The sequence below is a fragment of the Anomaloglossus baeobatrachus genome, chromosome 8 (genome assembly GCF_048569485.1).
Source record: "Anomaloglossus baeobatrachus isolate aAnoBae1 chromosome 8, aAnoBae1.hap1, whole genome shotgun sequence".
In the NCBI taxonomy this organism is placed as follows: domain Eukaryota; kingdom Metazoa; phylum Chordata; class Amphibia; order Anura; family Aromobatidae; genus Anomaloglossus; species Anomaloglossus baeobatrachus.
Window position 1 is genome coordinate 152,905,924 of NC_134360.1, and position 14,984 is coordinate 152,920,907.

The 14,984-nt window shown below is 45.9% G+C and overlaps 1 protein-coding gene across 1 annotated transcript in view; it reads left to right on the plus strand.

Annotated features, from left to right (window-relative positions):
- Positions 1-13,620, plus strand: part of LOC142250054 (complement factor H-related protein 1-like) — a 513,811-nt gene extending 500,191 nt beyond the window's left edge. Inside the window, exon 11 of the mRNA XM_075322116.1 lies at positions 13,467-13,620. Within this exon, the coding sequence (XP_075178231.1) occupies positions 13,467-13,480 (14 nt within the window). The 3' untranslated portion in view covers positions 13,481-13,620. The remainder of the gene's footprint in view (positions 1-13,466) is intronic.
- The last annotated feature ends 1,364 nt before the right edge of the window (positions 13,621-14,984 follow it).

The following is a 14,984-nucleotide window of genomic DNA, read 5'->3' on the forward strand; positions in this document are numbered from 1 at the left end:
CTGGTGTGTAAACCCCAAAAGTTTCAATTTTTTTTGTGCAGTTTCCAAGTTGCGTAAAAATATTGCGATTTCTGATGGAAGCACCTTAATGAATTGCCCCAAAATGTTTGTGGTTAGTCTATCATGCAGCATGTCTATTTTTTGGTGGGCTAAGGCTATGTGCGCACTTTGCGATGAGTTACTTGCAGTTCTAAATGCATCCTCTGGCAGAAATTGTCTTTGTCAAATTTGGTTTAGACCACAAAAACGCTAAAAATACACTTGCGCTTTTACTGCGTTTTAGCCACGTTTTCACCGCGATTTACATGCTTTTTCATTGCTTAAAGTCAGATGCGTTTTGAATACAAATACACTACTAAATAAAGTTTAAACATTCAAACACTATGAAAAAAAGGAAAAAAATGATCACAAATATCATGATTAAATTCATACACAAAATAGCTAATTTTATTAAAATAACTGTGTTTTAATATTTATTTATAAAATAATGTTAAATTAATGATTTTCAATAATTTAATTGTCGGACTATGTGTGTATGTAAAGGGACATACCATGCCCTTAATATAATGTCAAAAACGCATGCGTTCTGCATCAAAAAAGCATGTAAAAATGCTAGGATTTTCATTTTGTATGTGGTTCGAAACTTCTCATTGACTCTAATGTTAGCAAAACACTGCCAAAATGGCAAAAACAATTGACATGCTGCTTCTTTAAACGCAGAGATTTTGAAAAATTTTCTGCAACTGAAACGCTGCATTTTTAACAGCATTGTGCACACAAGAAATCCCCATTTCCTATAGACTTTGCTTGAAAATCAAAACGCATACATTTTGGCATTAAAACGCTGCAGTTCAAAACACTGCAGAAACGCAAGAAAAAACGCAAACTGCGCACATAGCCTTAGTGTTGGGTAGAGATGAGCGAACCGGTCGCGGTTCGGCTCGAGGTTGGTTCGCCGAACGGACCTCCCGTTCGAGTTCGGTTCGTCGAACGTTCGACGAACCGAACTCGAACTGCATAGGAAACAATGGCAGGCAATCACAAACACAGAAAAACACCTAGAAAACACCCTCAAAGGTGTCCTAAAGGTGACAAACAACTCAAACACATTGGAAAGTGACAAGGACATATACTCATGCGAAAACAAAACAGCTGGACAAGGAAAAAGAGGAGGACACACAGATATAGGCATGGCACGCCCTTCTAAAATCATGTAAAACACCGCAAGGTGACTCCAAGCGGAGTCTCCATTTTTTCCAAAAATTGGGCCACACACACACCCACCCCTTCAGTGGCAGCAGTTGTGCCCCAGTTGTACACTTCACAGCTACATTTGCATCAAGCACATTCAAAAATACGCCATTCTTATCCATCCCCAGGATGACACCGGGGTAGGTAGCAAAGTCTTTGCTGACCCATGACTTGTTCATCTTGGCTTCTTTTAAAAACAATGTAAGCAAGGGTTACTCCAAGCGGAGTCTCCCTTTTTTCCAAAAATTGGGCCACACAGACACCCACCCCATCAGTGGCAGCACTTGGGCCCTAGTTGCAAACAGGATGTTTTGATTTGCATCAAGCACATTCAAAAATACGCCATTCTTATCCGTCCCCAGGATGACACCGGGGTAGGTAGCAAAGTCTTTCCTGATCCCAGCTCTGTTCATCTTGGCTTCTTTTAAAAACACATCAAGCAAGGGTTACTCCAAGCGGAGTCTCCCTTTTTTTCCAAAAATTGGGCCACACAGACACCCACCCCATCAGTGGCAGCACTTGGGCCCTAGTTGCAAACAGGATGTTTTGATTTGCATCAAGCACATTCAAAAATACGCCATTCTTATCCGTCCCCAGGATGACACCGGGGTAGGTAGCAAAGTCTTTGCTGATCCCAGCTCTGTTCATCTTGGCTTCTTTTAAAAACACATCAAGCAAGGGTTACTCCAAGCGGAGTCTCCCTTTTTTTCCAAAAATTGGGCCACACAGACACCCACCCCATCAGTGGCAGCACTTGGGCCCTAGTTGCAAACAGGATGTTTTGATTTGCATCAAGCACATTCAAAAATACGCCATTCTTATCCGTCCCCAGGATGACACCGGGGTAGGTAGCAAAGTATTTCCTGATCCCAGCTCTGTTCATCTTGGCTTCTTTTAAAAACACATCAAGCAAGGGTTACTCCAAGCGGAGTCTCCCTTTTTTCCAAAAATTGGGCCACACAGACACCCACCCCATCAGTGGCAGCACTTGGGCCCTAGTTGCAAACAGGATGTTTTGATTTGCATCAAGCACATTCAAAAATACGCCATTCTTATCCGTCCCCAGGATGACACCGGGGTAGGTAGCAAAGTCTTTGCTGATCCCAGCTCTGTTCATCTTGGCTTCTTTTAAAAACACATCAAGCAAGGGTTACTCCAAGCGGAGTCTCCCTTTTTTTCCAAAAATTGGGCCACACAGACACCCACCCCATCAGTGGCAGCACTTGGGCCCTAGTTGCAAACAGGATGTTTTGATTTGCATCAAGCACATTCAAAAATACGCCATTCTTATCCGTCCCCAGGATGACACCGGGGTAGGTAGCAAAGTATTTCCTGATCCCAGCTCTGTTCATCTTGGCTTCTTTTAAAAACACATCAAGCAAGGGTTACTCCAAGCGGAGTCTCCCTTTTTTCCAAAAATTGGGCCACACAGACACCCACCCCATCAGTGGCAGCACTTGGGCCCTAGTTGCAAACAGGATGTTTTGATTTGCATCAAGCACATTCAAAAATACGCCATTCTTATCCGTCCCCAGGATGACACCGGGGTAGGTAGCAAAGTCTTTGCTGATCCCAGCTCTGTTCATCTTGGCTTCTTTTAAAAACACATCAAGCAAGGGTTACTCCAAGCGGAGTCTCCCTTTTTTTCCAAAAATTGGGCCACACAGACACCCACCCCATCAGTGGCAGCACTTGGGCCCTAGTTGCAAACAGGATGTTTTGATTTGCATCAAGCACATTCAAAAATACGCCATTCTTATCCGTCCCCAGGATGACACCGGGGTAGGTAGCAAAGTCTTTGCTGATCCCAGCTCTGTTCATCTTGGCTTCTTTTAAAAACACATCAAGCAAGGGTTACTCCAAGCGGAGTCTCCCTTTTTTTCCAAAAATTGGGCCACACAGACACCCACCCCATCAGTGGCAGCACTTGGGCCCTAGTTGCAAACAGGATGTTTTGATTTGCATCAAGCACATTCAAAAATACGCCATTCTTATCCGTCCCCAGGATGACACCGGGGTAGGTAGCAAAGTATTTCCTGATCCCAGCTCTGTTCATCTTGGCTTCTTTTAAAAACACATCAAGCAAGGGTTACTCCAAGCGGAGTCTCCCTTTTTTCCAAAAATTGGGCCACACAGACACCCACCCCATCAGTGGCAGCACTTGGGCCCTAGTTGCAAACAGGATGTTTTGATTTGCATCAAGCACATTCAAAAATACGCCATTCTTATCCGTCCCCAGGATGACACCGGGGTAGGTAGCAAAGTCTTTGCTGATCCCAGCTCTGTTCATCTTGGCTTCTTTTAAAAACACATCAAGCAAGGGTTACTCCAAGCGGAGTCTCCCTTTTTTTCCAAAAATTGGGCCACACAGACACCCACCCCATCAGTGGCAGCACTTGGGCCCTAGTTGCAAACAGGATGTTTTGATTTGCATCAAGCACATTCAAAAATACGCCATTCTTATCCGTCCCCAGGATGACACCGGGGTAGGTAGCAAAGTCTTTGCTGATCCCAGCTCTGTTCATCTTGGCTTCTTTTAAAAACACATCAAGCAAGGGTTACTCCAAGCGGAGTCTCCCTTTTTTTCCAAAAATTGGGCCACACAGACACCCACCCCATCAGTGGCAGCACTTGGGCCCTAGTTGCAAACAGGATGTTTTGATTTGCATCAAGCACATTCAAAAATACGCCATTCTTATCCGTCCCCAGGATGACACCGGGGTAGGTAGCAAAGTATTTCCTGATCCCAGCTCTGTTCATCTTGGCTTCTTTTAAAAACACATCAAGCAAGGGTTACTCCAAGCGGAGTCTCCCTTTTTTCCAAAAATTGGGCCACACAGACACCCACCCCATCAGTGGCAGCACTTGGGCCCTAGTTGCAAACAGGATGTTTTGATTTGCATCAAGCACATTCAAAAATACGCCATTCTTATCCGTCCCCAGGATGACACCGGGGTAGGTAGCAAAGTCTTTGCTGATCCCAGCTCTGTTCATCTTGGCTTCTTTTAAAAACACATCAAGCAAGGGTTACTCCAAGCGGAGTCTCCCTTTTTTCCAAAAATTGGGCCACACAGACACCCACCCCATCAGTGGCAGCACTTGGGCCCTAGTTGCAAACAGGATGTTTTGATTTGCATCAAGCACATTCAAAAATACGCCATTCTTATCCGTCCCCAGGATGACACCGGGGTAGGTAGCAAAGTATTTCCTGATCCCAGCTCTGTTCATCTTGGCTTCTTTTAAAAACACATCAAGCAAGGGTTACTCCAAGCGGAGTCTCCCTTTTTTCCAAAAATTGGGCCACACAGACACCCACCCCATCAGTGGCAGCACTTGGGCCCTAGTTGCAAACAGGATGTTTTGATTTGCATCAAGCACATTCAAAAATACGCCATTCTTATCCGTCCCCAGGATGACACCGGGGTAGGTAGCAAAGTCTTTGCTGATCCCAGCTCTGTTCATCTTGGCTTCTTTTAAAAACACATCAAGCAAGGGTTACTCCAAGCGGAGTCTCCCTTTTTTTCCAAAAATTGGGCCACACAGACACCCACCCCATCAGTGGCAGCACTTGGGCCCTAGTTGCAAACAGGATGTTTTGATTTGCATCAAGCACATTCAAAAATACGCCATTCTTATCCGTCCCCAGGATGACACCGGGGTAGGTAGCAAAGTATTTCCTGATCCCAGCTCTGTTCATCTTGGCTTCTTTTAAAAACACATCAAGCAAGGGTTACTCCAAGCGGAGTCTCCCTTTTTTCCAAAAATTGGGCCACACAGACACCCACCCCATCAGTGGCAGCACTTGGGCCCTAGTTGCAAACAGGATGTTTTGATTTGCATCAAGCACATTCAAAAATACGCCATTCTTATCCGTCCCCAGGATGACACCGGGGTAGGTAGCAAAGTCTTTGCTGATCCCAGCTCTGTTCATCTTGGCTTCTTTTAAAAACACATCAAGCAAGGGTTACTCCAAGCGGAGTCTCCCTTTTTTTCCAAAAATTGGGCCACACAGACACCCACCCCATCAGTGGCAGCACTTGGGCCCTAGTTGCAAACAGGATGTTTTGATTTGCATCAAGCACATTCAAAAATACGCCATTCTTATCCGTCCCCAGGATGACACCGGGGTAGGTAGCAAAGTATTTCCTGATCCCAGCTCTGTTCATCTTGGCTTCTTTTAAAAACACATCAAGCAAGGGTTACTCCAAGCGGAGTCTCCCTTTTTTCCAAAAATTGGGCCACACAGACACCCACCCCATCAGTGGCAGCACTTGGGCCCTAGTTGCAAACAGGATGTTTTGATTTGCATCAAGCACATTCAAAAATACGCCATTCTTATCCGTCCCCAGGATGACACCGGGGTAGGTAGCAAAGTCTTTGCTGATCCCAGCTCTGTTCATCTTGGCTTCTTTTAAAAACACATCAAGCAAGGGTTACTCCAAGCGGAGTCTCCCTTTTTTTCCAAAAATTGGGCCACACAGACACCCACCCCATCAGTGGCAGCACTTGGGCCCTAGTTGCAAACAGGATGTTTTGATTTGCATCAAGCACATTCAAAAATACGCCATTCTTATCCGTCCCCAGGATGACACCGGGGTAGGTAGCAAAGTCTTTCCTGATCCCAGCTCTGTTCATCTTGGCTTCTTTTAAAAACACATCAAGCAAGGGTTACTCCAAGCGGAGTCTCCCTTTTTTTCCAAAAATTGGGCCACACAGACACCCACCCCATCAGTGGCAGCACTTGGGCCCTAGTTGTACACTTCACAGCTACATTTGCATCAATCACATTCAAAAATACCCCATAATTAACCGTCCCCAGGATGACACCGGGGTAGGTAGCAAAGTCTTTGCTGACCCATGACTTGTTCATCTTGGCTTCTTTTAAAAACAATGTAAGCAAGGGTTACTCCAAGCGGAGTCTCCCTTTTTTCCAAAAATTGGGCCACACAGACACCCACCCCATCAGTGGCAGCACTTGGGCCCTAGTTGCAAACAGGATGTTTTGATTTGCATCAAGCACATTCCAAATCCACAAGCATTTACTCTCCCCAGGATGACACAGGGGTAGTAAATTCCTTCTGGATCCATGACTTGTTCATTTTGATGAACGTCAGTCTGTCCACATTGTCACTGGACAGACGCGTGCGCTTATCTGTCAGCACACACCCAGCAGCACTGAATACACGTTCAGAGACAACGCTGGCAGCTGGACACGACAAAATCTCCAAGGCGTAACTGGAGAGCTCTGGCCATTTTTCTATGTTTGAAGCCCAAAAGGAGCAAGGCTCCAGTTGCACAGTCATGGCATCGATGTTCATTTGGAGATACTCCTGTATCATCCTCTCCAGCCGTTGAGTATGTGTCAGACTTGTTGTCTCTGGTGGCCTTGCAAAAGAGCGTCTAAAAAAATTATGAAAAGATTCCATAAAATTGCTGTTACCGGCACCAGATACGGTCCTACTGGTACGGGTAGACTGGTGAAGATGACGAGACCGTCCCATGTTTGTCAAGTTACAACTGGGAGATTCCCTCCCTGCACCTGCACGGTTGTTTGGTGGAAAAGCCGAGCTAAGATCGAGTAACAGCTTCTGCTGATACTCCTGCATACGTGCGTCCCTTTCTATGGCTGGAATTATGTCACAAAATTTGGACTTGTACCGGGGATCTAATAGTGTGGCAATCCAGTAGTCATCATCACTTCTAATTTTGACAATACGACTGTCATGTTGGAGGTAGTGCAACAAAAAGGCACTCATGTGTCTTGCGCAGCCATGCGGACCAAGTCCACGCTGTGTTTGTGGCATAGAGGTGCTACCCGTTCTTTCTTCCTCTGACATCTCCCCCCAACCTCTTTCAACTGAAATTTGACCAAGGTCTCCCTCATCCGCTGAGTCTTCCATGTCCATGGACAGTTCGTCCTCCATTTCTTCATGTTCTCCTGCACCTTGGTCAACATTTCGCCTGCTACTATGCGCCCTTGTCGATCCCTGTTCCCCATGGTCCCATGCCTGCTGCGTTGGTGATGATGAACGTCTGGACCTTGGTGATGTTGTTGTCCCTTGCACATATGAATCCTCCTGTAGTTCCTCCCCTTCATGTTGTCCCACCCCCTGACTCCGAATAGTGTTTAGCGTGTGCTCCAGCATGTAAATGACTGGAATCGTCATGCTGATAATGGCATTGTCAGAGCTAAACATATTCGTCGCCATGTCGAAACTGTGCAGAAGGGTGCATAGGTCCTTGATCTGAGACCACTCCATCAGGGTGATCTGCCCCACCTCTGCATCTCGTTGGCCCAGGCTATACGTCATGACGTATTGCACCAGGGCTCTGCGGTGCTGCCACAGTCGCTGTAACATGTGGAGAGTTGAATTCCAGCGTGTCGCCACATCGCATTTCAGGCGATGAACCGGCAGGCCGAAAGACTTCTGTAGCGATGCAAGTCGCTCAGCTGCGGCGCTTGAACGCCGGAAGTGAGCAGACAGTTTTCGTGCCCTGTTCAGAAGGCCATCTAGGCCGGGATAGTGTGTTAAAAATTGCTGCACGACAAGGTTCAACACGTGAGCCATACAAGGTACGTGTGTCACCTTGCCCAGGCGAAGGGCCGCACCCAGGTTTGCAGCATTGTCGCACACGGCCTTACCAGGCTGCAGGTTGAGTGGAGACAACCATTTATTAAACTCGGACCGCAGAGCTGACCACAACTCCTCAGCTGTGTGACTCTTATTACCAAGACATGTCAAGCTAAAGACCGCCTGATGCCGTTGCGCTCGGCTGCCAGCATAGTAATGAGGCGTGCGTGATTCCTTCTGCGCAGTGAGAACGCTGGTGGCCTGACCAGGCAGGCTTGGGGCGGAGGTGGAGGACCCAGATGAGGTGGAGGATGCAGAAGCTGTGGCGGAACTTGGACAGACAGAGGATTGACACACAAGTCGTGGGGACGGCAAGACTTGTGCAGCAGACCCTTCACCATCTATCACCATAGTTACCCAGTGCCCAGTCAGCGACATGTAACGTCCCTGTCCATGCTTACTGGTCCAAGTATCGGTGGTGAAATGCACCCGTTCACACACAGAGTTTCTCAAGGAAGCGGTGATGTTGTGTGCGACATGCTGGTGTAGCGCGGGCACACCTTTCTTAGAGAAGTAGTGGCGACTAGGCATCTGGTACTGGGGCACAGCGACAGACATAAGGTCTCTAAAATCCTGTGTGTCCACTAGGCGGAAAGGCAGCATTTCGGTAGCCAACAGCTTACAGAGGGATAGAGTCAACCTCTTAGCTTTGTCATGGGTCGGAGGAAGTGGCCTTTTATTTGACCACATCTGAGGGACAGAGATCTGGCTGCTGTGTGTAGACGGTGTTGAGTAGGGTGTCCCTGGAAAAATGCAGGTTTGTGAGGAAAGTGCAGGCGGAGACATGATGTTGCCTTCATCCAACGTTGGTGCTATCGATGTCTGAGAGAGCTGTACACACTCACTTGTTTCCCCTTCCAAACCAACTGACGACCTTACAAGCAAACTGCCTGTTGCGGTTACAGTGGTGGAAGTTTTGCATGGAAAAACAGGTGTGACAGCTGTCCCCACAGTCCTAGAAGATGAAGAGCGCGCGGATGCACTGGAAGGGGCGGGCGGTGGATGGTTCGCTCCGCTAGCCGGCATTGCAGCACGGTGAGCTTCCCACCGGGACTTATGATATTTATTCATGTGACGATTCATGGAAGAAGTTGTCAAACTGCTGAGGTTTTGACCTCTACTAACAGAATCATGACAAATGTTACATATCACATGAGTTGGGCGATCTTTTTCGATGTGAAAAAAGGCCCAGGCTAGGCAAGGCTTAGAGGCCATGCGACCTGTTGATCCACCCCGAATAATGCTCATAGGCAGAGTGGTGGCTGAGGATGCAGTTGTAGACGTGCTACCAGTGCTCCGACTCTGTCCAGGAAGGCGCAAGGTAACTTCGTCGTCGGTTGCATCCTCCTCCACCGCCTCTGTTGACCTCCTCGAGTGCCTGACTGGGGGTTGACAGTAGGTGGGATCTAGAACGTCATCATCAATTGTTGTGTTCGCACTCCCCTCCCCCTCAGACCGAGCCTCTTCTTGCCCTGACCGAATATTTAAGTTGTCATCCCAATCGGGTATCTGCGTCTCATCTTCATCAGTATGTTCCTCATTGTCTATAACCACAGGTGTTACAGTTTGTGACAAAGGGTCAACATTATGCTCAGAAACTTGGTCCTCACGGCCTGAATCTGAGTCACAAAGGTTCTGGGCATCACTGCAGACCATTTCCTGTTCTGTACTCACTGTAGCTTGGGAGCAGACCTCTGATTCCCAGGCTATAGTGTGACTGAACAGCTCTGCAGACTCAGCCATCTCAGTTCCACCATACTGTGCAGGGCTGATGGAGACTTCAGAGCTGGGAGAAATCAAGTGTGATTGGGATGACAACTCAGAGGAATGGTGTTTTTTGGATGCGGTACTTGAAGTGGCTGAGAGGGCACTTGTTGGACCACTTGAGATCCATTCAAGCATTTTCCTTTTTTGCCCATCATCTACCTTTGTTCCTCTTGTTCGTGTCCGTAAAAAAGGGAGCACATCGGATTGTCCACAATAAGTAGTAGACATCTTACTTTTGCTAGTAGATGGTCTATCTTCAGCAGATGATAATGGAGCTTTGGCACCTTCCCCACTGACAAAACCTTTTTTGCCTTTTCCACCACGCCTCTTCCCCTTTCCACCAGCATCTGTCATTTTGCCACTCATGTTGATTGCGACAAGATTGTGGACTGAAAATGTGGTAGTAAAAATTGAGAGGTGGTGAAGATTGCAGTGGTGGTCTAGCTTTATTAACAGCAGAATAATAAAGAATAAATATCCCTGACAATGTAACTTAGTTATAATTCGTTGGAGTGTGCAACGCAGGCAGACGTGCTGCAAATGTCTTGGCACTAGTGGGACTATAGCAAAGTCCAATAGCCACGTATAGGATGCCACTAGGTTCACTGAGTGTGTGCTAGTATAATGGCTTAGTTATAATTAGTTGGAGTGTGCAACGCAGGCAGATGCGCTCTGCAAATGTCTTGGCACTAGTAGGACTATAGCAAAGTCCAATAGCCACGTATAGGATGCCACTAGGTACACTGAGTGTGTGCTAGTATAATGGCTTAGTTATAATTAGTTGGAGTGTGCAACGCAGGCAGACGTGCTGCAAATGTCTTGGCACTAGTGGGACTATAGCAAAGTCCAATAGCCACGTATAGGATGCCACTAGGTACACTGAGTGTGTGCTAGTATAATGGCTTAGTTATAATTAGTTGGAGTGTGCAACGCAGGCAGACGTGCTGCAAATGTCTTGGCACTAGTGGGACTATAGCAAAGTCCAATAGCCACGTATAGGATGCCACTAGGTACACTGAGTGTGTGCTAGTATAATGGCTTAGTTATAATTAGTTGGAGTGTGCAACGCAGGCAGACGTGCTGCAAATGTCTTGGCACTAGTGGGACTATAGCAAAGTCCAATAGCCACGTATAGGATGCCACTAGGTACACTGAGTGTGTGCTAGTATAATGGCTTAGTTATAATTAGTTGGAGTGTGCAACGCAGGCAGACGTGCTGCAAATGTCTTGGCACTAGTGGGACTATAGCAAAGTCCAATAGCCACGTATAGGATGCCACTAGGTACACTGAGTGTGTGGTAGTATACTGGCTTAGTTGTAATTAGTTGGAGTGTGCAACGCAGGCAGACGTGCTGCAAATGTCTTGGCACTAGTGGGACTATACCAAAGTCCAATAGCCACGTATAGGATGCCACTAGGTACACTGAGTGTGTGCTAGTATAATGGCTTAGTTATAATTAGTTGGAGTGTGCAACGCAGGCAGACGTGCTGCAAATGTCTTGGCACTAGTGGGACTATAGCAAAGTCCAATAGCCACGTATAGGATGCCACTAGGTACACTGAGTGTGTGCTAGTATAATGGCTTAGTTATAATTAGTTGGAGTGTGCAACGCAGGCAGACGTGCTGCAAATGTCTTGGCACTAGTGGGACTATAGCAAAGTCCAATAGCCACGTATAGGATGCCACTAGGTACACTGAGTGTGTGCTAGTATAATGGCTTAGTTATAATTAGTTGGAGTGTGCAACGCAGGCAGACGTGCTGCAAATGTCTTGGCACTAGTGGGACTATAGCAAAGTCCAATAGCCACGTATAGGATGCCACTAGGTACACTGAGTGTGTGCTAGTATAATGGCTTAGTTATAATTAGTTGGAGTGTGCAACGCAGGCAGACGTGCTGCAAATGTCTTGGCACTAGTGGGACTATAGCAAAGTCCAATAGCCACGTATAGGATGCCACTAGGTACACTGAGTGTGTGCTAGTATAATGGCTTAGTTATAATTAGTTGGAGTGTGCAACGCAGGCAGACGTGCTGCAAATGTCTTGGCACTAGTGGGACTATAGCAAAGTCCAATAGCCACGTATAGGATGCCACTAGGTACACTGAGTGTGTGCTAGTATAATGGCTTAGTTATAATTAGTTGGAGTGTGCAACGCAGGCAGACGTGCTGCAAATGTCTTGGCACTAGTGGGACTATAGCAAAGTCCAATAGCCACGTATAGGATGCCACTAGGTACACTGAGTGTGTGCTAGTATAATGGCTTAGTTATAATTAGTTGGAGTTTGCAACGCAGGCAGACGTGCTGCAAATGTCTTGGCACTAGTGGGACTATAGCAAAGTCCAATAGCCACGTATAGGATGCCACTAGGTACACTGAGTGTGTGCTAGTATAATGGCTTAGTTATAATTAGTTGGAGTGTGCAACGCAGGCAGACGTGCTGCAAATGTCTTGGCACTAGTGGGACTATAGCAAAGTCCAATAGCCACGTATAGGATGCCACTAGGTACACTGAGTGTGTGCTAGTATAATGGCTTAGTTATAATTAGTTGGAGTGTGCAACGCAGGCAGACGTGCTGCAAATGTCTTGGCACTAGTGGGACTATAGCAAAGTCCAATAGCCACGTATAGGATGCCACTAGGTACACTGAGTGTTTGCTAGTAAAATTGCTTAGTTTAAAAAAGTTGTAGTGTGCAATGCAGGCAGACGTGCTCTGCAAATGTCTTTGCACTAGTGGGACTATAGCAAAGTCCAATAGCCACGTATAGGATGCCACTAGGTACACTGAATGTTTGCTAGTATAATGGCTTACTTAGAATGAGTTGGAGTGTGCAGAGGACAAGAGGGTACAGTGGCAGGATTGTGGTGCTCTGGGTAGAGGAATGGAAGCCTGCCTTTCTATTCCCTCCTAATGGTGAAATGCAGGGAGGAAATCCCTGACCTGGGCTACACAGACGCTGTTGCTGTTTGCAGGACCTGTCACTTATGGCTCTCTGACCCTGCCGCTTTGAGCCCTTAAAAGGACTGCTAGAATGTGCTCTCCCTAAGCTGTCTAACGCTGTGTATGCAGCGCATACAGCTGTATCGGCTATAGGACTCAGGAGGACGGAGCTGCGACACTGATGTCTGACACCAAAGACACAGAAGGCAGATAATGGCGTTCGTGAAGAAAATGTCCGGTTTTATAATGCAGGGACATGTGACATGCAGATCCTATCACACATGCCGTTGCTTCTCTGGCTCAAAGTCCACTTAGGTGTGTGTTTGTCTGTGATTGGCTGACATGCTGGCCCGCCCCACAAGACGCGCGCGCTTAGGGAAGGAAGACAAGAAAAAAAAAAAAAAAATGGCGATCGCCATTATAGAAACAGCAGTGATCTGAAGGCGCTGTTCACGCACACTATACACTGAAATGTGATAATAGTTTGATTCACAGAGTGACTTACACTATTACAGCAGAAACCAAGCTAGGATTTAGCTGTTTTTTGGCTGCTAGAACCGTTCTCGAACGTTTCTAGAACTATCGAGCTTTTGCAAAAAGCTCGAGTTCTAGTTCGATCTAGAACATGCCCCAAAATCACTCGAGCCGCGAACTGGAGAACCACGAACCACGAACCGCGCTCAACTCTAGTGTTGGGCGAAAAAAAGTGACAAGCCTGATTTTAATTTTGATTCTAGTCACTGATAAAAATCCCCATTGAAGTCTATGGGTCAGTGAAAACCCAAGCTTTAGTTAGAGGTTTATTTTCATCATTATTTAGGAGTATATTGCATATAGATCATTAATGGTTTTCTATTTTCTCATTTTTCCCTAGAATCATCAGTGTGATTGCAGAAACAGCACGCAATATATAGCATCATATGTGAAGAAGGCATCTGAAATGACATAGGCAAATAGTCTTCTCTCTACATGTACTCACTTATATGAAGAAATGGTCACTGGCTGTGTATTGTTTCAGTGACTTCTGTGTAAGAAATAAAACTATATTAAAACACTGTCTTGTATATTTACAGTATCATTTTCATGGTAATGTATTTCTGTGGTTTGGAGATTAGTTTCATACAAAGTAAACAAATTAATCCGTACTCACCCAATATGAAATTATACATCATGGCAATATCTGTCAATATTTTCACAATGACATCTCAAAGGTTCTGCTATTGTACCCACACAATTACCAAAGTGAGCTCAGCTATAACTCCCTGCCCTGCTTCTAAGGTAAAGAAAACCGTGAGTATGATTTTGTAATGTGAAATATGGATGTAACGTTCTGTAACACAGATTAATTTGATACATTTGGTGAAGAAATCTACTTTGTGGCTCTTTTTTAATCACCATTTGAATTTTTTTTCTAGTTATACATTGGGGCACAAGGACTGAACTGTACACTGTGTCTTTTCCTCCCTGTCTGTCCCCCTTCACATGTCAGTGATTCTGGTACATATGTGCTTTTTTTATACGTACCAGAATCACTGACATATGCAGACCCCTTATAATCAATGGGTCTGCTCACACATCAGTGATTTTTCACTGAACGTGTCTCTGTGCAGCGTACACCCGTGGCCGTGTTTCTGCACGGAGACAAGTCATTTTTTTTCTGGCATCACTGATGACCCACGGACCACACTATGGTGTGATCCGTGTGTGATCCGTGAAACACGTACCAGAAAATCACGGACATATTAAATATTTTCAACTCACCTTTCCAGCGATGCGCTGTGCAGCCTCCGCTCTCGGCAGCTCCTGCCTGGCTCATGAATATTCATGAGAGTAGGAACAGCCGACCCGGAAGTAGCTGCAGAGAGCGGTGGGCGGACGCTGCAGGGCCGAGGAGTTCAGCACCATGGACAGCAGTAGTGAAGGCAGGTGAGTAATGTCCATATGCAATCATGGATCACGGATTGCACATGGACAACCCACGTGTGCCGTGAATCACGGAACACGGAGGGACATGTGCATGTCTTACACGTCAGTGAACGTCAGTGTTTTTCACTGACGTGTGAAACGGGCCTAAGAGAAATATTAAATACAATAAATTTGACGGATTTTTTTTTTAAAAATATGAAAAAAGCCCCAAAAACACAACAGTTCAAATCCCCACAAATTTGACCCATTAAAAGTATAACAATAATAAAACAAATACACGTATTTGGTATTGCTGCATTTGTAAAAGTCTGACCTATCAAAATATAAAATAAATTAATCCAATTGGTAAATAACATAACAAAAAAAACCCCTAAATTCCAGAATTACGTTTTTTGACTGCCGCAACATTGCAATAAAATACAATATGAGAATATAAAACCATTCTATCTGCCTCAAAATGGGATCA